Source organism: Lepidochelys olivacea (assembly GCF_965140295.1).
Source record: "Lepidochelys olivacea isolate rLepOli2 genome assembly, chromosome: 3".
NCBI lineage: Eukaryota > Metazoa > Chordata > Testudines > Cheloniidae > Lepidochelys > Lepidochelys olivacea.
Window position 1 is genome coordinate 154,993,892 of NC_140413.1, and position 25,544 is coordinate 155,019,435.

General features: G+C 41.3%; 2 protein-coding genes across 8 annotated transcripts in view; one reads left to right on the forward strand and one right to left on the reverse strand.

Moving 5' to 3' along the window:
* Positions 1-4,450, reverse strand: part of RBKS (ribokinase) — a 114,219-nt gene extending 109,769 nt beyond the window's left edge. For all 3 annotated transcript variants that reach the window (XM_084622919.1, XM_084622920.1, XM_084622918.1), the window contains exon 1: positions 4,173-4,450. In XM_084622919.1, the coding sequence (XP_084479045.1) occupies positions 4,173-4,237 (65 nt within the window). In that variant the 5' untranslated portion in view covers positions 4,238-4,450. The remainder of the gene's footprint in view (positions 1-4,172) is intronic.
* The window catches only part of BABAM2 (BRISC and BRCA1 A complex member 2), a 307,233-nt gene continuing 285,792 nt past the window's right edge, over positions 4,104-25,544 (forward strand). For 2 of the 5 annotated variants that reach the window (XM_084622913.1, XM_084622914.1), the window contains exons 1-2: positions 4,603-4,693; positions 8,602-8,763. In XM_084622913.1, the coding sequence (XP_084479039.1) occupies positions 4,656-4,693; positions 8,602-8,763 (200 nt within the window). In that variant the 5' untranslated portion in view covers positions 4,603-4,655. Of the gene's footprint in view, positions 4,181-4,564; positions 4,752-8,601; positions 8,764-25,544 lie in introns of those variants that run through there. The other 3 variants (XM_084622917.1, XM_084622915.1, XM_084622916.1) reach the window with 3 other exon arrangements.

Consider the following 25,544-nt stretch of genomic DNA (forward strand, 5'->3'; position numbering starts at 1 on the left):
TAAACCAGCATACATTGGGGAGACCTCAAAAATAGCTCTCATTAACCAGTACATGCTTGAAGTTGCCATCATTCTTTGGGACTGTGAGCGGGTGCCCGGATGGGCCACACAGAGAATGCCATACTCAGGGCAGACTGCAAGAAATAGGGCAGACAGTCCCCAAAACTGGTTCTTTATTCTATAATTAGACTAATCAAGCCAGTAACAAAAGAAATTCTGCCGTATCACACTAGTTAACCAGAAGCCAAACAGTCCCCTTTAGGCATTCCAGCCCTTGGTGCCCATCTGGGCAAACAGGTCAAATATAGTGATAGGTTACTGAAAACCCTATTCACCATACTTAGAGTTCTACCAATCCCAAAGGATCAGACACTTACCCTCAGGTCAATATATATTTCAGATATTACTCAAATATCGCTCTGTCAGCCAATCCTTAGCAAACTAACTAAAGATTTATTAATAAAAGAAAAGAAGAGTTATTAAATGGTTACGGAATCATATACATACAAGTGATTTTCAGTGTTCATAGATCAGGATCATAGCAGTGATGTTGTATCTGCTGGCTTGTAACAGTCTCTCTGGAACCATCTCAAAAGGTCAGAATCCAAATGCTGCTTAGATGTAAAGTTTGATAGAGAGTCTTTCCATATATTTTCCCAGGTATTCCAAATAACTACTTGGAAGATCTCAGTCCCACAAGTTAAACTTTCCCTGTTCAAAGTTCAGCAGACTAGAGATGAAAGGATCAGGCCCCACGTTTCACTTTTATAGCTGAAGCAGGCTGTTAAGTGTTTTGAGCACAGCATGTGACTGAGGAGTCTTCTTTGTTGAGTACACACTGTCCCATCACTTTGAAGTTAACATTTATTTATGCATACACAAGTAATAGAGTTACACTGATTAACATAAGGCAACTGCCGGTTATACGTTATATCATGGATAGAAAAGCCGAAGACAATATATGCAATATTGTTAATTTCATGCAGTGTCTCACATCTTTGATCTTAAGGTTGACTGAAAACAGTTGCATACATATGTAAAGGCAATTAAGACATGAAAAGTTTCAGAGTAACAGCCGTGTTAGTCTGTATTCGCAAAAAGAAAAGGAGTACTTGTGGCACCTTAGAGACTAACCAATTTATTTGCTTTCGTAAAGCTCATGCTCAAATAAATTGGTTAGTCTCTAAGGTGCCACAAGTACTCCTTTTCTTTTTGCGAAGACATGAAAAGGGATTAGTACCTACAAGCTAATTTAGTTACATTGTTAAACGTCTAATAGTATACAGGTAAACACAGACTAGTACACTTCGCATTTACCCTTGGTTTCTATTACTACAAATGATTTGGTTAATGATTGCTGGTCTAGTACATCTCTTTGAAATTTTCATACATGTGAATTGTCCTGATACAATTGTAATGCCTCTTGTTCAGTGGTTTGGGTCAGATACAGGTTAGCTGGGTTGCCAGTGTCACAGAGACTTAAATGACAGGTTTCAGAGTAGCAGCCGTGTTAGTCTGTATCCACGAAAAGAAAAGGATGACTTGTGGCACCTTAGAGACTAACAAATTTATTTGAGCATAAGCTTTAGTGAGCTATAGCTCACTTCATCGGATGCATTCAGTGGAAGTAAGCTGTAGCTCACCAAAGCTTATGCTCAAATAAATGTGTTAGTCTCCAAGGTGCCACAAGAGACTTAAATGTCTTTCAACACAAACTCAAATTTTTCAAGATAGGATTTTTTTACATAGAAGATCCAGAATATAAAGCACAGGTTGCTGCTTTGCATGGCATCAACCACAACAAGAGCATCTTGTCTAAACATGACCAGCACATTATGTACAAATTTTGCTATCTAAATTCAAACTGAGGGCATGTCTATGTAGAAAATTATTTTAGACTAAAATAGGTTGTGAATTTAATCAGGAATACTATTCCTGATTCACTCCAGAATAACAGCATCCAAATGGGGAATTAATCAGGAATAGTATTCCAGATTAAATATTTCAGAATAGCAATTCCCGTTCATTTCCCTGTTTACACAAGATCTAATAGGCTTTGATTTGATATTCACAACTCTCACAAAGCTATTATTCCCCACATGATAATACCAGGTTTCCCTGATTCTGTTTTTATTTCCAGATGGTACACCAGCAAAGAGAGTACAAGGTTTCCTATCTTCCACAAATCTGATGCATGCTGATTTAGCTCAGATACAAATTCATCACTGGATCCATCAGCAAGCACAGTAATACATCTAGCTTTCTGTATGCACTTCTGAGACACCTCCCTCAGAGACTTTGAAATTGCCCATATAAAGTCTTCCTCATCATGAGTATTAACGTAATTTGATACAAGATTAAAGTAGTTTTTGGCCTGCAAATGTAGAGCATTTCAAAATCGCAGAGACCTCTCTAGACTTAGAAAAGGGGTGCTTTTTCATCAAGTTGGCTTACAAACTCAACCGAAAACCCCACTTGCCATCAATGTAGACTCAGTTTAAGTGGAGTATCAAGCAAGTTAAGCTAGCTCAACTGAGCTAACTTTATTGCAACCTTCCACATTTTTTTTTTAAAAAACACTACTTTACACATAAGGCCCAAGGCCCGGTGTACTGAAGAGCAAAATGGATAGGTTTTCCCAATCATATTAGTTAAATCAAGTTAGCTTAACACAAGTGAAAAGCCCTCCAACGCCTATTAATGTGCAGGCTAATATGTTTTAATCCATCAGCTATAAAAGGTCCAGCTAACATGACTTCAAATGTGTTATCCTATGTGTTTTAACAAGGGCCAAGCTTTAATCACATTAAACTAACACAGTTGAAACACACACTCTTTTTTCCAATCAGGACAGGGCCTAAGACTGTAACTGCATTTAACAATTGTGACAGTTGTGCTATATATGTGACAAACTTTTGCATTTTCTCGTACTGCATTTTACAGAACAAACTAGTAACAGGAACTTTTCATGGATAAAAGGCCACATTTTCTTTTTTAGGACTTTTAAATCTCCGTTGGAGCATTCACGTACACATAGGGATCAATTCTAAAAGGTCTTACCCCTGCTTATAAGAGGACTCTTTCTCAGAAAGCTTCTGATGCTTTCTACAAATTACACAAAACACTTAATCTTCCTGACACAAAACCCATGGACAGTTTTTCATGAATTCTGGAATGGGTGTCTGTGTCTACGTTTCTCACCTTCAATATTCTTCTGAGCCATGTACTTTATACTTTCTTGACCAGGAACTTCAGTATTATCCCATGCTGATATAGGTTGATGGGTTGGTTTGAGGGGCGCGCGCGTGTGTGTGGGGGGGTTAGCATATTAAACTGTCACTTGCCTATGTGGTAGAGAAAATCACCTTTGAACTAGCTGAAGATTTGTTTGCATGCTTTATTTACTTTCTTAAGATCAAATCAAACTGTCCTTCTGGTAGATTTGCCTGGATCTAAGAAAGGGTTCACAGACTACTACGGTCTGAGTGAAAAATATAATTTGCCCTTCTGGCAAAGAGAACTTTGAACAGCCTGAGTACAGCTGGAAACCCCAGACTCAATGTCCCTGTCGTCAAGTTACCACAAACGGCTGATCAAAGCGCTAGCAGACAATGCATTCAAACTGAGGTTCAGCCTCAGGCATTCCTCTCAGTGCACTTCTCCCTGGGTCTACACGCTTCTCTCAAAGCATTACTGGTACGGCTGACATCAGCTCGGACCAACCCTCTGACTGGCAGCTCAGTTACATTGTTCTGCTCATACCTCTTCTCCTTTCCCTCCACACCCGAAGCAGGTCTTTGCTTCAGTCCCATTCATCCACCCTCCCTTCTGACTGGCAGCCCAGTGCTGATCTGCTGATGACACCCAGCCTGTTCCTCCCCATTCATCCACCCACAGCAGGTGGGAAACCTGACACTGGCTTTATTAGCTCGTGGGGCAAGAGGATTTTCCCAGCCCGGTGTGATCTGTGGTTTGGAGCCAGGACCCCTGGGTTCTCTTGCAGACTCTGACTCACCGTGTGACCCTCCCGCTCTCTGTGCCTCAGCCTAGCCCCCACCTCCTCCGGGCAATGGGGGCGGGGTGGTGCTGCCCAGGATGGGGGTGGGGCTGAGGCACCGGCACCGAGGGGCGCTCGCTCGTCACCACACCAGCGAGCGACTCCACGTACTAACCTGACCAGGTCGGTCATGCAGGATCCCACCACCACCACCACCTCAGTCGGGCCAGCAGCGGCCATCGCCCGAGAGGCGCAGGGTCAGCGGCCGGGTCTCCGTCCTGTGAACTTTGACCCCCCTGCTGCCTGGGCAGCCGCTTCGGGAGCTTCGCTGGTTGTCAACGGGGGGAGGGGGGGGTCCTTCGGCCAGCCCAGGGCTGCTCCCCTCAAATGCCTGATTGCCGAGCCCGCTCCATTGCCTCTCTCCTTCCCCGCCCTATGGGTCACCCCCTCCACTCTCTCCTCTCCCTCTCGGCTGCGGCCCCCCGCTCCTGGGAGACGGGGACATTCATTCAGGCAGGTGCGGAGTCCCCCTACAGTTACGTTGACACCCTCCCCCCACGCTCTCCCGGTAACTGCGAGCCGGGAGCGCGCACGCCTTCGGCAGGGGGCGCGCCCGTAGGCGAGAGGGGTGCCGGGGTAAGGCGCGTGCCCGCGGCCGATGCTAAGGCTTTTTCTACTGCCCCGTAGTGACTGGAGGTACCTGGAGATAGCGCTAGGGAGGGGCCAGAGGGAGCAGCGCCCCCAGCAGGCTGGGGTAGGGGTGGGGAACGGGGTAATTGGGTGGGTCGCTTCCCGGGTCTCTCTCGCCCTGGGGGGCGTGGCGTAGACATGGAGGGGGGTCTAGGGGAGGGGCTGCCCCATGCACCGTGACGGGCCCTGCTGTGGGTTATGCTCCCCCCATCCCCCACCCAGCGTGGGTGCACGAGGGGTCCCAACATAGTGGATGCCTCTCCCCACCGTTGGCACGAGGGATCCTGCTACAAGGCCTCTCCCCAGAGCGGTGGTGCGAGGAGTCCCACCCAGCGTGGAATAGGTTCACCACTGGACTGCAGTGGTTCCGAGCGTGGGGTGCACTGGTCTAATCTCAGGTGTGGCCTGTGGTGACAACAGGTCTCAATAGGCAACACACCAGCCTGATCCCAGCTGCTGCTGGTGGTGATGAGTCTCCATATTCAACACTTGAGCCTGAAGAGGTGCCTGGTCTTGTTGTTATGTGTATTGCAATGGCACCGAGGAGACCCAGACATTTACCAGAACCCCCCTGCGCTAGGTGCTGTACAAACACTGAGCGAAAAGATAGTCCCTGCCTCAAAGAGTTTACACTCTAATCTGCAGCCTTGCTCAAAGCAATTCTATTAGATTGCTGATTTGCCCCTTGTGTAAGTGACAGGTTCCAGCATCCATCCTGATAAGAAAACAGTTTGCTGCTACAGTGCTCTATTAAAATAGGAGTCTGTGAAGCAACATCCTGATTCTAGTGGCTTTGTCTCGGATCAGGATGGAGCATTGAATGTTGAAGACTTGTTATCTCTACAGTCCCCACACCTATGTTAAAGTTAAGGGCATCACCAACCTGCCAGTGCCCCATTTTATGTTTGTTAGTATCATCCTCAGGCTTTCAACAGATGCAACTCTTATTTAAGAAGCCCTGGTATAGTGTTTTCTCCTGCAGATCTTGTAAAAGAAAGGGGGGAGAGGTAACATAGTGGTCTGTACCATATTGCTTATCAGAAGACCCCATTGTGGGACAATGTAAACTTTAAAATGTGTGTTGTAAAAGATCCTTGGAATGAAGGACTTTACCACAAAGAGCAAAGGAAAGTTTGGTGGAAATTATAGAATCAGGGATTAGATGGAAAGGATCCTTTAAGTAATTTCAAATCCATTTTCTCTGCTAGTTTAGAATTGTTTCCTCCAGTATATTCTTTGCTGCTTTCATATGGATTAATTTATGTAATATCCATAATGGTGCCATCCAGGTTGAAGGGAAGGGCATAGCCTATATTCGGATCCCTCATGCTGCCTGATGCAGTTCCCACTCATAATTTTCTCAGATCTAGTGGGTCATTATTAAGAGTAAAAAAGCATATGTTAGTTTTACCTGTGTTACTAGTAACAGATTATTAAAACTGAAAGGACTAAAAGAAATCAATTTACTTTTCTTCATTTGTGCTTTTTGTTTTCTTTTTTCAAGTATTTTGTTTTAGGTAGTGATACTTGACTCATCATTTTTGCTCTCTGGTCACTTTCATTTCCCTTTGGTAAACTCAGTACTGTTGTGTTTTGTTTCCAGTACTGAGAAGAGGATTAAATTGGGGGAAAACATTTCTATGTGAATTAAAATTAAAAAATTCTGACGGATTGTAAACACAGTGTATTTTGTAAAACCTCTGTTTACTAAACTTGAATGTTATTTTTAAATTTAGTTGATAGTATCTCTTTAAGCGTTGTGTGAAATTGATAAAGAGAGCAATAATTCACTTATGTAGTGTAGAAGTAAATATGGGTCTAAAATAAATGATGTGCTGTACCACATAATCAGAGATGGATGAGGAGAATGAGTAGGCGCTGTTAGCCCTTTATTCTGACAATATCCTTGTGTTTTGTGAATCAAAGATAAAGGGCCTGATCCTGAAAGGTTCAGCTTCAAGTGACTGAAGATTATGTTGAATCAGAAAAAAGATCACCCAGATAATACAAAGTGAAAACTGAACTCACTTTCTTTTTTATGCAGAAAGGTGAAAGGGTCACCCCTCTCCCCCCCATTATACAGGAAATGGGTGAAAACTACTATCTTCCTCAACACTTACATCTGGGTGTTCCTACGTGTCTTTCAAAGAGGCTATGGGGACGTAGTCCATGACAATCCGTCCATGCTGAGCTGAACACAATCACAGATATTTGTTGCTGTGCCTTCTGGAAATGCCATGAACAGTAGTATACTGGCAACCTTATGATTTTCAGTTGAGATAATTCTGTAAGATAGACACTAATGTAATTGTCTCTTGGTTGCCATAAAGTGCTAGGCTTTTGCTTTAATAGAATGTTTTAAAAAGCTAATTTAGGCTCTGTTTCTTGAAGATTTATATTTTCATGTGAATTACTTTCATAAAAGCTAATTTTTTAAATCAGATGCTTAACACTGCTATCAATTACAGGGAGTTATCAATTTTGTAGGAATTAGCCATTAGTCGCCTACTAATGCTTGGAATTGGGATTTGATTAAAATTGGTGAATGTTAAAACAAGAGAAAAACATCATATTGTGAAGGTTTTACTGCAGGGAACTAATTATTCTCTTTATGGAACACTTGATAATAGCCACAGTCCATACACAGCATTATTGTTGTCTTTGTCTTGTTCTCTGGAAGAAAGATATCATAGTAACAGCAGTTACAACGATCAGGGTTGATAACAGAAGGAAAAATAGCATAAATGAAAGTCGAGAGAAGGGTGAAATTTCAAATCCCCCAGATTTTAGGCTTATTTTGTGTGTATTTGGTTTCTGGAGATGATTTTGTATATGTGAACTCTACTGGGTTGTAGATAGAGGGTGTAGATATTGTCCAGAGTAACTGAAGGCTGTATTGCAGTAAGAAGGTAAATAGAGCATCAGTTGACCTTTTCAAACATATAAAAAGCTATGGTCTAGAATCAGAATACAGAATTTGGGTTCTAATCCCAGCTGTGCCAGTGACTCTGCATGATCTTGAGTAAATCATTCAAGGTTAAATTTTCAAAAGCTCCTAAGTCCCACTGATTTTTAATTGAACCTAGGCACCCAAGTCACGTAGGCACTTCTGAAAATTTTACCCTTATGTCTTTGCGCTTCAGTTTCCCCATCTTTAAAATGGGAATAGTGATACCTTTGTAAAAGTGCAATGAGATCTTTGGATGATAAGCATTATATTATTTGTTACTAATAAGTAAATCTGATATGTTCAGTAAAGTCTTTCCAACAGGTATTTAGTGAAGAAATAAAATTGCAAAAGTGATGTCAGTTCTGGTTGTACCAGCCGTAGTAGTGAAATTAATCTATTTTCTGATGTTTTGGGCTCATTAGAAATTACATGTGAAGATATATCTAGGGGGCCAAATCCGATCCCATTGAAGTTACTAACAAAATTCCCATTGAATTCAGTGGGGCCAGGATTTGTCACTTATGGATTTTTAATTTGTAAGGGCTGTAAGCATTGCTATGTTTTTAGGAGTCAGACTGGTCCATTTCAGTTGATTTTGCTTACTCATAGGGATTGGATCTCTAGTAAAAGCAGAGGACCAGGAAAGGTTCCATTTTTTTGTTTAGATTCAATGAGTAGCCTTCCTGATCTGACCACTTGCCCATTATTATTGAGTTAGGAGGAGAGAACTGCCTTATTATACTGTGCTCATATCTCTTATAAACCTGTATGTACTTCAGTCTGTTTATAATTACGGAACATTCGTGAACGTTTGAGTTCATCGCTGTGTTAAAATAATAGTTACCTAACACATCAAATTTATTGCTTTTTTTAAAAAAAACCTTTGCTATCCCAGTCCTTCCTTTGAGTTACTTACATTGCATGGGAATTTGCACCAGGTAATTTCTTGATTTTTCCCATGCAGAGCTCCGTACAGCAGAAAAGAAGGACACGTTAAAATGTCTCCTGAAGTTGCCTTGAACAGAATTTCACCAGCACTCTCTCCTTTCATTTCCAATGTGGTCAGAAATGGAAAAGTAGGATTGGATGCTACTAACTGTCTAAGAATTACAGACCTGAAATCAGGGTAAGTATTTGAATAATGTATTTGAGAAGAAGGCCATATGTCTTTATTTAGAGTGCTGATTTTACTGTGTTAGTATGCATTTTAATTTATCTGGAGCAGAGAGATTAACTAGATTTCTTTTGTCCTGCACTACCATTCTCTAGTATTTGTCACTTTATCTGTTGTGCTATTGGCAATGGCTTTCTTTGTAAAACATTTTCATCTTGATAATATGATCCTTACGCAGTAAACCCAGAGCTGTGAAGAGTTTGTCATTTGCTTGCTTTCTCACTTTAACCTGGATATTGAATGCTCTAGGTTAAGATAAACTTGAATAGCCTTGCTTCTGGCAACGAATATGACATCTCCATACTGTAAGGGAGGAGGAATAGCTCTTCCTTCCAGTCTAATTTCTCTCAAGAGGTCAGTAAGATACATTCATATGTGCCAGTTATCAGCAGGGCCATCCATTTGTGTGGGGTTTACTAAATTACTAGATTCATATCTGCTTGTAATTTTTATTATTATGTGTACTTGGGAAACTCTAGAGGTGTACATGGCATTTTACTGAGATAGAAAAGATGCAATCTCTGCCCAAAGGAGTTTACAACCTAGGTTAAACATGACTTACACAACAGTTGACATTAGGCAAAGGGGAATGAGGGAAAGGTGTATGTTATACCAATAAAATAAAAACCAGCAGGATCTTATTAAAGGGAAAAAGGCAAAATACCACATTTATTGTGAATACAGAAAGAATCATAGTAAGCAGTTAGTTATAACATTCCATTCAATCTCATATTTATTCACACATTCATTCATACAAACACACACACACAGGTTCTGCAAGGTTGTTATTATAGTAAGCAGTTAGTTATAGCTATAACATTCCATTCAATCTCATATTTATACACACACACACACACGCGCACGCGCGTTCTGCAAGGTTGTTATCATAGTTACCAGCCTTAGAGTTGCTCATGCCAAGCCACTGGCCAGGTGGCCTGGACATGAGGAGGGAGCAGGGCCTTGTCAGATGCTCATCTGATGCTCCTGGAAGTTGGTTTCCACAATCAGACCCCAAAGTTCTCACTTTCTAGAGTCCGTTTTTATAGGAATTTCTTCCTATGCCAGTCTATGGGAATTGCTTCATCATGCTGTTGCTGAATCAATCAGCGGATGGCACGTTCCTGACGGCTCCGTGCTGCCAGATGTTATCTTGTTCTTTGGTTCTCCCATTCTTGAGGCTGTTGGGTGGATTCCAGTCTGCCCTCCAGGGGTCCTCTGGTTATTTCCACTTGACACCTTCTTCAGCCGATGGACACTGCATTCTTAGGCTGGCACCTCCCTGATCATTCAGTTATTATCCACACCAAGCATCCATCCACAAACATCCTCTATCTCTATTTTAATCACAATTGTTAATACAACAAAAGGGCGGGGAGTCTCTGGGTGCTGTTTCTGTTGTTACAGAGTATTGCTTTGAGTCTCTCTCTCTGTGAATTGCTTTGAGAACAGACTCTGTCTTAGAATATACTAACGCAATTAGCAGCTTGCAAGTTTCACTCATAGAGGGAGAGAAACAGTACCAAAAACCAAGAGACCTCTTAATTAGTAAAATCCTGGAATTTAAACTATGGGGAATCAAACTCATTTGTGATTTTAATACAGATCTTCTTCAATATGATCCAACATGTACACAAAACACAAAACAGTTTATCTTGGCTTTGCAAGATACATTCTGTGTGCAGCATAATACTAAGATGTGTTTTTTCTGGCTGATTTTTTTTTTTAGATATTGTGTTTTTTCTAAAAAAAATGCTTTTTTCATTCTTCATTTCTCTAAATGTTCTTTTAGGTGAGTTTCTTCTTTTAGGTAGGATTTTTTATATTGTATAGTTATGCACGGTACCTAGTGTATATGCACAGGAATCTAGGACTTGAAAGAAGTAGCCCCAAAGAGAGGGCCTATGTCCCACTGCATGATGAATGAGTCTAGGTTGCCATATACAAGGTCTAGTACTTATGTCCTAATATTTTCTTGTTCCAGGGCCCAGCTGAGTCTTGATACTTGATATGGTTGTTCCTCATATTCAAACTTGTATGTGGGTTCTTGCTCAGACTGAATTGTATTAATTCAAGATTCTGTGTTTTACTTGAAAAATCTCTATTAGCCCTACTTTTTCCATGCTACCAGTTTTTTCCAAAGCATCAGGATTTAATAGCTATTGCATTAGCTGTTTAGGGATGTTAATTACACCTAATAATTCCTCTTGCTTCTCAAGTATGTGAGCTGCAAATGTTTTTAATATATGTAAAGCTTGTGGGCTTTCAGCAAGGTTGCTGATTTTGTCATAGTTTACTTATGGGGTATAATAATATGTTATCAATAGAGCACTGTGGGAGTTTGCAAGGCACTTCAGAAATGTAGAACAGACAAATTCCTGGTGAGTTCTTTCCTTATGATCTAACAAAAGATATAATGGGATACAGTTACAAGTACAAAATGGCATGGAGGCATCTTGAGTGATGAGATGAAAGTTTGAAGATTTTGTAAAAGTAGAAGGATTTGGAGGAGGAGAGGGAGAACACTTAGTGCCTAGAGGAAACGGGAGGCTGTTCCAAGTGTAGGTGGTGGCGTGAACAAAAGGAGCCATTAGGAGGGAGGACTGGGCACGAATAGGAGGAAAAGGAAAGAAGAGCTGTAGATGGGGACAAGGACCCTGCTTTTGCACCCTCTGAAGTCAGTAACAAAATTTCCATTTTGTGATTTCACTGGTGCTGGATCAGGCCTAAAGTTAAAGCGAGTGTTGAAAATGAGGAAGAGGCATTTGAACCTGATGCTTGAATGTTTGGAAATGACTGACTGAACAGAAATTTTTGAAGTCTCTGTGCAGTAAACATTTCTAGTTTTCCTGTAAATGTTGTAATTTCAAAAATCAAAAGTTAAATTTAAAAAAAGAGAGATCGTAACTTTGTGGGAATATGAACAAAGCTGTGGGAACATGATGTCTCTGCCAAAGCACTGCCATGGGTTTGTTTATTACAGGGCATGTAAGAATTTGTAATAATCATAAAAAACATTCTGCATAGATAGACAATATTAAAAGAACATCAAAACATGCAACAGAAAATAAAAGTTCTGTGACCCTAACATTTTGACAAGTGGCCATTTCAGTAACTGTGAGCATAGTTAATATAAGTTTGCAGGCACCTCTTCCACGGTGTTTCAGGGATCTGCTTGGGTAGTCGGATGTTTATCTAAAATCTGTGGATTGCACATGACCAAAATGTGAATGAATTCTTATCTTTTTACTAGCCATCCAGTTCTTATGTTATAGGTTTTTATAAATTAGGGTTAACAATGTTCTGCATTAGGTCACAGTGGTAGAGTTTTGAATACTTGTAGCATTTACAAGACATTGCATATTTTTATTGCAAGTTATGGGATAGTTGTAAAACTAATTGAGATTTTCATCAGCATTTTGGAACTGTGGGTTCCTCCTTCCATGCAAGTCAGTGGAAAAATTCCCATTGACTTGAAAGGCGCTGGATCAAGCTCTAAGTTTCTATCATATCATTTCAATCAATTTTGAGTTTTAAATGATCAGCAAGATTAAAAAGTGTTTTTAATCATTGTGCTATTTTGAAGTCAAACCATGTGCTAGATGTTTTCAGTAACGAACATATTTACCATTTACTTTTCCAAATTTATTGTCTAGGTTTGTGGTAGAGTTAAGGTTTCTCCATGTTTTGCAAACTTAATAGAAAATATCATAGAATCTCAGGTCTGGAAGGGACCAGGAGGTCATCTAGTCCAACCCCCTGCTCAAAGCAGGACCAATCCCCCATTTTGCCACAGATCCCTAAATGGCCCCCTCAAGGATTGAACTCACAATGCTGGGTTTAACAAGCCAATGCTCAAACCACTGAGCTATCCCTCCCCCCCAAAGAACTGATGTGCAGCTAAGCAATGACAGGTTTCAGAGTAACAGCCGTGTTAGTCTGTATTCGCAAAAAGAAAAGGAGTACTTGTGGCACCTTAGAGACTAACCAATTTATTTGAGCATAAGCTTTCGCTCACGAAAGCTTATGCTCAAATAAATTGGTTAGTCTCTAAGGTGCCACAAGTACTCCTTTTCTTTCAGCTAAGCAATATGATTCAGCAGATAAAATATAATGGTATGTTAATTCGTGCTGCTTGGGAGTGTGGGAGGAGAGTGTCATGGTAAGGAAATCCCTCATTTTTTTCTGCAGTCCTTGTATGTATATGTGTTTTTATAATAATTTCTTGCAGTTGCATAATGCAAAGTGTGTTACAAATGTAGAGACATACAATCTTTAGCATGAGCCTAATACTTTTACTTATGTGAGTAGGGCCTTCAGGAATCAATCAGCCCTATAGGGACCACTTTGTTGAAATGCAGACATCTTTGGAGTGGATTGTGGCAATTATTTAGCAGTGCTCAGAAACACTGCATAACAAGAAGAGAGAAATAATATTGTATTCCAAAAGAAAAAGCAGGAAGAATTTAGGTAGGAAGTGTATTCTTACCCAAATCAGAATTTTGTACTCTCATCCTTGTCCTTGTGAAAAGTGCCATGGACTCCTCAGTGAACAAAAATAGGCTGTTGAAAGTGACATACTGTAACACATCTGAAAGATGTCACTTTCAACAGCATCAGTTATGGTGTTAAAAAGACACTATCAGGCATCTCTAGAGTATTAATAAAAGCCCTACTCTTCAAAAAGTGTTTGAATGAATCAACACACTTCACACTTCGATGGATTATCAGTTCGATACTGACCTGGACCAGAGTGCCTCCTGGTATATCAACATCACATCCTGCAGCACTGAATTCTTTGGAGGTCTTTCTTCCATGTGCTGACGACTTCCTAACCTTGCTGTGTTTTAAAAATCTAACGACAGAACAATGAGGTGTGGCTGAAGGCATTTTTCATTGAGTTCAATATTTAAGTAGAGCAGAGAATGTGAATGGGGAAAGTCACTTATCAACCAGATTGATGTACAAATGGAATGGTCTTCCATATGAAAGCCTCTCTTTAAAGCCTTATGTGTTGCTGGGATGCAGTTATTTAAGAGGCTGCTGTCTTTCCTCTCTCATATTACAACAGTTGAGGTCTTTGACCTCAAGCATTTGTGTTTCTGAGGTTGATGGAAGGACATTCTCAGTAGAGAGTCTTTGCCTGTGGAACCTGTTTTCCTTGACTGTACATCAGAGTCCAAGGTTGGTGAGCTTCAGATCATACTACAAGGCTTTTTTATTTAGTCAATATTTTTATTATTGTATTTGTTTTGGTTAGTTAGAAGTCTTGGGCCAGGCAGAGTTTTAAGAGCAGAACTATTTGGACTAGGTTTGAGTTCTTGTATAATTTTCTTCTAGGTGCTACATAATCATATCAATAAAATATGGATGCTATACATATACAGTCTATTTTGTGTTTCCTGCGATGAGATTCAATGGAAAATTCTCCTTTTGTAATCCCTTGATAGTAATCAGTTTTGGTATTTTGATGTTTCCACTTGGCAAATCTCTCATTGATCCCTGGATCTCTGACATCAGGCTTTCTTTACAATCATTTAAATTCCTAAATAAGAATGTATATACGGCAGTGGTAAAAAATAATGATGTACTTTCTGGGGCAGATGCTGGCAACATGCAAGTTCTATACAGAGCTTTAGTAGGATGTTCATGAATTTATTGCCCTGATTCCTGACCGACAGTGTTACTTTATTTTCTGTGTTTAGCAAACAGACTGCGATGTGTTTTGGTAATTCCTTTTTCATATGAGCATTTCTCTTTTTAATGTAAAGGCACATTTACATTTTAAAGTTTTTCAGTATATCATTTTCGAATGTACTGTGAAATATTGAAATAAGGACTCCCTTATTGCAATAGTGTTTCCCTTAACGCTTTAATCTCCTGGCATTGTATGAGTTGAAGTGAGAGGTTCTGCTTCAAGTACTGGAGAAAAATTGCATTTCATCGTTCACAATAATTTTTTTAACATGTATTTGATTAGTTTAGGATAAAGTCTGACAGGCCTGATAGCTTTTGTTGATGGACAGATACTATTATGAAAAATTGCTTGGGGTTTCAGTCCCATGGGGGGTGGTGAGCTGGCACTTGCAGCTTCAGCCCCGTCAGGGGGGCGTGGAGGCTCAGGGTTTCATCCCATAGCGGCGTGAGCTGGAGCTCGAGGCTTCAGCACTGCTGAGGAGGGGGCACTGATGATTGGGACTTCAGCCCTAAAGGAGACAGCGAGGCAGTGCTCATGGCTTCAGCCCTGCAGCAGGAGGCGAGCTGGTGCTGGGGCTTCAGCCCTGCAGGTGGCGCCTAGGCTCTGACTTCAGCTGCACATGCTTATTTTAACAGGAAATTGCATCACTGTAGTGCTGTGCAGACTTCCTGTGCTATGATCTCCTTGCAAGCTGCACACTACAGGCTGTGTGTACTGTTCATAAGTCGCATTTGAATAGTTTTAGATTTAAGTGTTAACCCTATGCTAATTTCGTGGATGACAATGACATCCTCAAACTGTAAGAAACGCAAGTACGAAGAAGAAAACTGAAGTTTTCAGCCAGAATGGGAGGAAGATTTTGCATTCACTAATAAAGGTGGCAAACCCCTGTGCCTAATTTGCAATGCATCACTCTCTCAGTATAAAGCAAGCAACTTGAAACATCACTATGAAACGACTCACAATAACTTTTCGTCTAAGTACCATCCTGGATCAGAATTAAGGAAAAACAAGCTAATCACATAAAATTATGCCTCAACAGACACCACTTTCTGCATTCAGTAAGGAAGCTGACATAATGACTGAAGCTAGTTTTGTTATGGCATGGAATATCGCTTGTGCTAAACATCCATATTGTGATGGAGAATTTGTTAAGAAGAATATTGCAGAAGTGGTTGCAGTTTTAGATCTGAGTAACACGAAACTTTAATGACTAATACAGAAAATTCAAATTTCGCCCCACACTACAGAGAGGCGGATCTCCTAGATCAATGCCGATATTGCAAGCAACCAGCAAAATGATTTAAAGAATTCTCTAGCATTCAGCCTAGCTGTCGTTGAGTCCACAGATATTCAAGATAAACCACAACTAGCGATATTTGTTCGTTATGTTTCCACGGATGTAATTGTGAAAGAATAAATGTTGGACTTGGTGCTAAAAGAAACAACCCACGGTGTTGACATAAAGAATGCACTTGACAAAGCATTGACAAATGCTGATGTACTGTGGGGAAAAAAAGTAGGCTTTATTGGACTCTTGAAAAGTGATCCCAAATTTCTGGAGTTTCTCCCTGTTCATTGCACCATCCATTGTGAACATGTCATAAGCAGATACTTCAAGTATAAAAATGTTACAAAAATAGTCCTAGAAACTGTCAATTTCATCCGCTCGAATGGGAAGATTTATTGACAGTTCAAAAATGTAATTGAAAGGCTGAATCTTGAAGACAAACCTAACAATGTCTCTTTCTACTGTATTGTGAGGTGGTTATCAACCAGCAATGTCTTAAATAGGTTTGTGGAACTGTTGGAACCTATCAGTGCTTGCCTTGAAGAAAAGGAAAAGTCCTATCCACAACTGAAAGATGACCAATGGATGCAGGATCTGATGTTTTTCACTGATATTATGCAGCAACTGAAAACTCTCAACTTGGCACTCCCAGGGAAGGATAAGATTATTTCTGACCTTACTCAGACAGTCTTCGGTTTCCAAAACAAATGAAAGCTTTTGCAAAGACACATAGTGTCAAGAGACTGCCAGCACTTTCCCCATCTCAAGAGTAGGGTAAACACATTCCCTGAAATCAAAGAAGAAGATCACAAAGTCGAGGAACACAGAGGTAAATTACAAGGAATGTTTAATGACTTTCAGGCCAGGTTTGAAGACTTGCAGAAGCTGAGATTCTGCTTTACCTTTCTTGTAAACCCTTTCATGGTTGATGTGATCAATGATGGCTGTCTGATTCCCAAAACTGTGGTTACAGAAACATCTACTGTAGAGAAGGAGCTATGGGAACTCCACGAAAACCAGGCTCTAAAGATGATGCATAAATCACAGTCTACAATTGAATTCTGGAAGCAAGTTCCAGGAACGAAGTATCCTCAACTCAAGAAGACTAGTGTGCGACTCATTTCAGTTATTGGCACAACATACTGTTGTGAATTGCTGTGCTCTTTGATGAAGTTTGTAAAATCAAAACATTGTGCAGTCCTTACAAATCAACATCTGACCGAGCTCCTCCTTACCACCTTGACAATGTATCAACCAGTTTTCCATAGACTTACAACCAGGATGGAAACCCACAATGCCCTTAGCTCTAGCAGTAATTAGCAGTGTTACAGTAATATTTAATATTTTAAAAAATGCATGTATAAAGGTTGCCCATGTCTTGCGGCTCTTGAACTTCTGAAGATTATCGTATGTGGCCCAGAGGGACAGGAAGTTTGGCCATTCCTGTAGAATGTATATATGTGATGCAAGTAATAACTTTGAAAGAAAAAAGAGCATTTGTTTGCCTGCCTAAATGGGGCAGCATTTGTTTGCCTGCCTAAATGGGGTGAGTAGATAAAGAGATAAGTGTTTATAAGGTTTAAAAAGAAAATTAGAACATTGAAATGAATTACGGTTAGTAACTGCCATGGCTGTGTTAGCCTGGGGTCTGTGGTTTAACAGCTTCATGAAAGACCACTTACTTCTCTCTTTCTCAATTCAACTTAAACTTTGTCTTGTATGTTTTTATGTTAATATCTTTAGTTTGGTAAAGTCAGAGACTTCCTCCTGTCTGACCTCACAAACGCTGAATATTGTTTCAGCCAGGTGTACACTTCAATAACAATGGGGGGAAGCTATTTGTGAGGTGCCTGATGTAGTCTGGTTGAAGAAATTTTGACATGATATAGCACTAAATCTATCTGCTAAATCAAGGGTGGACAAACTTTTTGGCCCAATGGCCACATGTGGGTTGTGAAACTGTATGAAGGGCTGGGTAGGGAAGACTGTGCCTCCCCAAACAGCCTGGCCCCCTCCCCCTATCTGCCCTCTCCCACTTCCTGCCCCCTGATTGCCCCCCGTCAGAATCCCTGATCCATCCAACCCCCCCTGCTCCTTGTCCCCTCACCGTCCCCTCCCGGGATCTCCCGCCCCTAACTGCCCCCACCCCCAGAAACCCAACCCCTATCTACCCCCCCCAGCTCCTGACCGGCCCCTCGGTACTCCCACACCTATCAAACTGCCCCATGTCCCCTGACTACCCCCTGGGACCTCCTGCCCCTTATCCAACCCTCCCGCTCCCCGCCCCCTTACAATGTCTCCCAGAGTGGCAGGACTGGCTTATTGGAAAGCCTGGGAGGTGGGTGGGCACAAGCCACACTGCTCACATGGCGGTGTGGCTGTGGGGGTGGGGGACAGCAGGGGAGGGGCCAGGGGCTAGCCCCCCTGGCTGGGAGCTCAAGGGCCGGTCAGGACGGTGGGCTGTAGTTTTCCCTCCTCTGTGCTAAATGTACTTCTTCCTGATTGTTATAGGGAGAAGGCTTTTTATTTATTTTAGTTGTCCATACCTGGTTGACCCATTCAACCTTTTTTGAAAACCAGACTTTTTATTAATGTACTAGGGATTTCTGCTGGGAGCTTCCTATTGTCAAAACTGCCCTCCTTTTTCTCTTCATAGGGCAGCACTGTTCAGAAAAAGCTCCTGTCATAAAAAGCTTCCTTTCTGTGTAAAGGTGGCTGTTAAGGATGCTATGAAAACCATAGTAGTCAAAAGCCTGGTGCAACTAAATATCTGATATGGACAAGTGATATTCAATTACTTATTTTAACAAATGCAATTAAATATTTGCTGGACAAGTTCCGGACCTGGTCAGTGCACCAAAGATTTTTAACTGATTGGTATATCTGACCAGAGACAGAAAAAGAAAGCTGTTCTTCTGCCCCAATTTCCTTGTAAACAGCACTGGGTGGAGAAGAAATGGATTTACGTAGAAGGACAGCTGATCTGCTAAATTCCTCATCTAGCTCTTCTCAGCCCATCATATTCCATGATGCATGTGGCTAAATTATGTGTTTTCCTGCAACTCAGATATGGGATTAAATGGCCGTTTTGTGGTGTTTTACAATGGAACAGAGGCAAGGGAGGCTGGCTTTTATTTTCAGTCTCAGATCAGACAGATTAGTCAATAGCTGCATTTTGGAGTTTTAAGTGCAGGTGAGATGAGATCAGCAGTTTGACCCTGAAGGGCTGACATTCATGTGCATGAACTGGATTCATAAGCAGGTGGAATTTTAAGTACAGTTAGAGAGGTTATTTTATCTCTGTATTTGGCTGTGGTGTGAACGCTGCTAGAAAACTGTGCCCAGTTCTGGTGTCCACAATTCAAGAATGATGTTGATAAATTGGAGAGGGTGCAGAGAAGAGTCCCGAGAATGATTAAAGGATTAGAAAACATGTTTTTTAGTAATAGACTCAAAGAACTCAGTCTTATTTAGCTTAACAAAGAAGTTTAAGGGGTGACTTGATTACTGCCTATAAATACCTATGTGGGGAACAAATATTTGATAATAGGCTCTTCAGTCTAGCAGAGAAAGGTATAACGTGATCCAGCTGCTGGAAGTAGAAGCTAGACAAATTCAGACTGGAAATAAGTCATAATTTTTTACATGAGAGTAATTGACTACTGGAACAATTTACCAAGGGTCATGGTGGATTCTGCATCACTGATCATTTTTAAATCAGAATTGGATGTTTTTCTAAAAATTATACTCTCAATTATTTTGGGGAAGTTCTATGGCCTTGGTTATACAGTTGGTCAGACTAGATGATCACAGTGGTCCCTTCTGTCTTTGAAATCTATGAATATGTACAGTACCATTTAGGGCCTGATTCTGCAATCCTTACATTACACCCAACTAAAGTAAAGACTATTTGAATAGTAAGGTGCTAGTAAGTGTCAGTGAGGGAGGCAGAATCAAGTCCTTAATTTCTGAAAACAACAAAGTCTGGTAAGAAGCAAATTTGGACAACTATGTTTTCTTATAGGACAGTCATGTTTGAGATTTAATAGTATTTGAACAAATTGGTTTAAAAGAGTTTCCTAGTTTGCCAACGAGGCACAGTGCTGTTCTGGCACCGTGGGAAACAAACACTCTTCATAGGCCTTTTTTTTTGGAGTGCTTTCAACGTTGTATAAATCAGCACACAAATCTTCCAAAGAAAGTCTTAGAGAGGGAGGAGTGTGAGGTAATATCTTTTATTAGACCACAGAGCTCTTCTTCAGCTCTGTGGAAGCTCAAAAGCCTGTCACTCTCACCAATAGAAGTTGGTCCAATAAAAGATGTCACCTCACTTACCTTGTCTCTCTAATATCCTGGGACCAACACAGCTACAACAACAAAGTCAGTCTTGTTATTCAGCATGTGATTTCCACTGATACTGGAAAAAAATGCCTAAAGATCTGCTAGTAGTGCTATCCCTTTCAAACTCTCTCTGCTCCCTTGGATAACCATAATCCTAGTACTCTTCTTCTGGCTATGATGTGAGGACATAGACTACTTTGAGTACTACCTTGATATTATAGGCTACCAGGAAAGTCACTTATAGCAAGCAACTGTCATTTTATCATTGGTGGCCAAACCTGTTATCTCTCAACGTGTTTGATTTTTCTGCTCTGGGGAAGCAAGAGACCTGAGGCTGCTACTGTATTTTCTTTACAGTTCAATGTGTATCTTAATTGTCCCTCTAAAAATGGACCTGACCTAGTGACGGAGTACCAGGGCAATATGCTGCCATAAGGGAGAACTAGGTTCATAAGCAAATAGGATTTTTATAGCTTCTGGTTGGATACTTGCTACACTTTATCGAAGCTATTGCATTTGGTCTTTGAGACATTACTAATCTTAGTAAGCCGCCTAGCTAATCCAAAGAACAAAAAAGGCACTTGTTAAAGAGAACATTGTTTACTGTTCATTTTTGGCCAGAAGGAAGTTGATGTGTTGGAGGCAGACAACTGAGAAGATTAGGTGATGATTACAAAAGAAAAACAGCTACATCAAAGAGGTTCAGGAGTTATATTGGGACTGCTGTTAAGATCAGATATATTAGTTATTACTGAGACGACAAAGGTATCCTAGTGAAATACAGTTGATCAAAACATGGAGGAAGTTGGGGAAATCTGAGTACCGTGAAACTGTAAATAGAAACTCTAATAAAAATATAAAAACTTGTTTCTTTAAAATATTATTTTTTCTCAAGATACCTGTTTCTGTGGATTCCTAGGCTGTATTGAAATGAATAGCAAAACATCCATTATTTTCAATGGGGCCAGGATTTTATCCCTGGTTATGTGCATCCTACAGGACAGTGGCTCTCAACCTTTCCAGACTACCCCTTTCAGAAGTCTGATTTGTCTTGTGTACCCCCAAGTTTTACCTCACTTAAAAACTGCTTGCTTACAAAATCAGACATAAAGATACAAAAGTGTCGCAGCATATTGTTTACCATATGATTATAAAATAGATCAATTGGAATATAAATATATACATTTCAGTGTATAGTATATACAGCAGTATAAGCAAGTCATTGTATGAATTTTTTTTATACTGACTTGCTAATGCTTTTTATGGAGTCTGTTGTAAAAACTAGGCAAATATCTAGATGAGTTGATGTACCCCCTAGAGACCTCTGTGTGCCTCTGGTTGAGAACTACTGCTACAGGAGACCATATAGGAATTCCCAGAGCGCTTACATTTTAAGCCTTTAAGGCAGCTACTGCTGTGCCTTGCAGACACTGCAGTCAATTTACCTGTGCTGCTCCACTGCACTTCATGGTCAGTGCTTTATGGTTTGGTGGATGAGTTCACTCAGGAACATTCACACTCACCTTTATAATAATAACTCCTAGTAATCCTTGATAACAGTTTCCAGCTTTGATTTCTCCCCCCTCGCACACACACCAGGGGCACTGGAGCCTTCCCAAAAGTGAGGGGGCTGGGGGCCCCTGCCCCCCGAGGCCCCGCCCTCTCTCCCCCGGAGGCCCTGCCCCCGGCCAAGCCGGAGCAGGGCCAGGGAGCCCGCTCCCCCACCTGGAGAGGGGGCGGGAGGCAGCAAAAGCATCCCCCTGCCCGTGGCCCTGCCCCCGGGCTCCCTGCCTAGGGCAGATGGAGGGACCCCGGTTCCCCATAGCTGCCCGCTTCATTCTCACCGACCTGACTCCAGCTGGTGTGGGGGCCTTGGAGCTGCAGCCCGGCCATGGTAAGAGCTGCGCGGGCAGCTGTGGGAAGCCACGGCAGACCCTCCACCTGGCCGCAGTGTGGGGGCCCCAAGCAGCCCCCAGCCCGTGTCCCCGCCCCCGGGCTCCCCACCCAGGGCAGGTGGAGGGTCTGCGGCTCCCAACAGCTGCCTGTGTGGCTCTTACTATGGCTGGGCTGCGGCTCTGAGCTCCCACGCCTCCTGACGGAGCTGGGTCAGGGAGAACTGCACAGGCAGCTGTGGTGAGCCAGTGCAGAGTCATGGATCGTCCACATCCACCTGCTCTGGGTTGGGCGGGAAGCCCAGGGGGGCAGGGACACAGGCCGGGAGGTGCTCTCAGCCCCCCCCATCACGGGCAGGTGGAGGGTCTGCTCGCGTGGCTCCCACAACTGCCTGGGCTCCATACTGGCCTGGTCGAGGAGAGGAGGGGAAGGGGACAGGGCCCGCCCCGGCAAAAAGTGGGAGGGCTGTGGCACTTTGCCCCCCCGCCCCCCAGTTCCAGTGCCACTGACACGCACTTCCCCTTGTCCTCTTATTGTATTCCTGTGGTCAGTCTCTCAAATAAACCTCAGCATTTAGGATCTGTGAAGCACTGGCATAACCTTTGTTGAGGCATCATCTAATAATTAACATCACCAGTGGCATTGTGCCTTCCATTTGCCTGTGTTGGCAATTTAACTTCTACTGTTTCATTGTTAAGTTTACCATATTCCCTTCCACCCCAAACACATCAAGATTCAAGCATGATTGCTTTGGAAAGGAACTAGATTTGGGCTAGTCCCATATGAGTGCTGTGTTCCTGCTAGGATGAAGGCATTGATGCACAGAGATTTTTGAATCATGTTCTCTACTTAGCCTTTGCTCAAATGTGGCCTTGTTTATGATAAATACACTTGGATAAATACAACACTTCATGGTTGTTTCTTTTTCAATGTTTTATTGATATAGAAGAAGGGAGAAGGACTATTCCTGGCTAGGGTGCAGTCTGTTCTCAGATGCTGTTTCCCATCATGTCCTGGCAAGAGTGCCTAAAAGCTCTCCTGGCCTCCTCTGGAAATTCAAATAACCATGACTTATGATTAGTCAAAAATGCCTTGAATTTGTGAGGAGGCTGACAATTTTATATGTAATTGTCAGTGGCCCATGTACTTCATGTGGCTGTGAAATTCACTGTCAAATTCACCCTTTTATACAAAATTGCATTCCAGAATCTAAGGGCTGGTCTGTGTTAAAAAAAAGTTGTACTGGATTAATTAAATCAATTTTATATCAATCCAGTTAAACTGCTGCAAAATCTTAATGTGGGCACTCTCTACCAGGTTGAGCTCTTGCTGAAAAGATTTTAGCTTGTGTTGATAACTTAAACCAAAAGGTTAAATAGATTTGAGCATGTCTTAATTAGGGGTTAGCAATGGATTAACTAGATTGATTTAAAAATTTACTTTGCTAAACTGGTGCAGTTTTTCTAGTGTAGATAAGGCCTGTGTGGTGTTTTTTTTTTTTTTTTTTTTTTTAAATAAAGCCTGTCTATATGTAGAGTTGCACCAGTTTGTCTAAAGATATGATTTAAAAATCTGTTTAGTTAAACCAGTGCAAAAACCTGCATGAACACTCTTAATTTGACATAAACCTGGTTTACATTGTTTTAACTTAAGCCAATTAGGAACAGGTTTAAAGTAAACCAAAATTAGTCACTTGTAAACCAAAGATATTGATAAAGGGTTTGAATTGGTTTCACTAAATCAGTTTTAAAACCAATTCAAGTTAAACTGGTGCAACATGTGTTTCTGCAAATGTCGCTATTCCTTATGGTTGTAAAGAAACCTTGAAAAGCTTAACTGCTAGTGTTGTCTTTAGTTTGCAAACAACCTGAAATCAGAGGTGATTAAATATCAACATTAACCGTTTCACTGCTGATTAGCTAGATGTTGCTGCTAAAATAATGTGCTTATCTCCTAACTCTAAACTTAGGGGGAAATCTGGGTTTTTCCTACCTCTGGGTTTATAATGCCTGCTCTGGAATAATTACAACATTTCTTTAATTTTTTTAATCCCTAAATTATTGTTACGTACTCTCAATTATAACTCCATCTTCATGTCCCCACAACCCACGCACTAGGTACTGAACCCATAAATTCTTATTACCACCTCAAAATGCAGGGTCACCAATTCTTGTGATTTTTATCTCAAATCTCATGATATTTGGTGTCGTTATTAAAACCGTATTCCTGAAGGCAGGTGATTATGGTGAATCTCAGCTTTCGTTAAAAATAATTTAAGTTTCTATTCCTCATGGTTGCAATGAAAAATCTGAAAATGTGAACCAAGTTCACCATAAAGGCCCAGAAATCAAAAGGCATATAACATCCCCCAAAAGTATTTTTTTTAAATCTTGTTATTTTAAAAACAGTATCATGATTTTTGAATGCTTAGTGTGAACAATGCTACTGGATACCCTAAATAATGGGTTTTTTAAAAATAATTTTGAGTCAATTTTTAATGGCACTCGGGGGCCTATTCACCATGACAGTGATAGTTCAAGAGCTAGGAATTATTAAAGTTTTTGTCATTGGCCTCCCACCTAGCTCTTTTGCCCTCGTTCCTAAAGCAGCTTGTACTTGTAGTGTCCATTATGGACACACTGTGAAAGTACGGTAAGTAGAGCAGAGGTACACCACTGAAGATCTTGACGGTCAAAGGATAGGGCTAAGGCATAGCCTCAAATTCCAAAATATACCTTTGGTGCTTTCCACTCAGTCTAGCTCTCGGATCCAAAGTATTGGATTCCTAAGCAGTTCTGACAAAGGGTTCATTTCTTCTTTTTCGTATGGCAAGAGAGGTGATTAGCAACATTTAATTAACCAAATCTTGATTAGTGAGCCAGTGAATAGCTTTGGAAGTGGCTTGGTGTAAGTCTGAGATGCCACCAGCAAATGATAGAAGCGGGCACTGATTTACAATATGATCCATAATTTGCAGCTGATGTCCATAGTCACATTGTGCATTATCTCTCATCTTCCAGAGGTGTAAGAGATGACAGCATCTGCCATGTAATGTTCTGAAACAGTTCAATGTGGACCATTGTTTCCAGGGTAGGTTTCAAGCTTGGAAGTTCTTTTGTGGTGTCAGCAATCAGATGTTTGTTTGGGACGTTAGGATTATCCCAGAGTTCATTTCAGTGTACCCCAAGATTGAATGAGGGCACTTTAAAAGCTTTAGCCCAATCCCAAAGGGGCTTGCAAGATTTCAGACACGTCTTTTGAAGCTTCTGGAGGTCCTAATGAATTGGTAAATTCAAGCTGGGCATGGTTTGATTGTACTCACGAGCTGTTTGTTTGAGTTCCCCCAAGATTAACAAATGGAGCATTTGGGGGTGCAAGACATAAATTAGTTTCAACATATGCATCAAAAACAGAATTGGAAAAGTTGGGAACTAGACGGGAAGGGAAAGTATGAGTTTAAAAAACAAAGGCTTTAGTATTTTGAAGGAACTCCTTTAACAATGAATTAGTTAA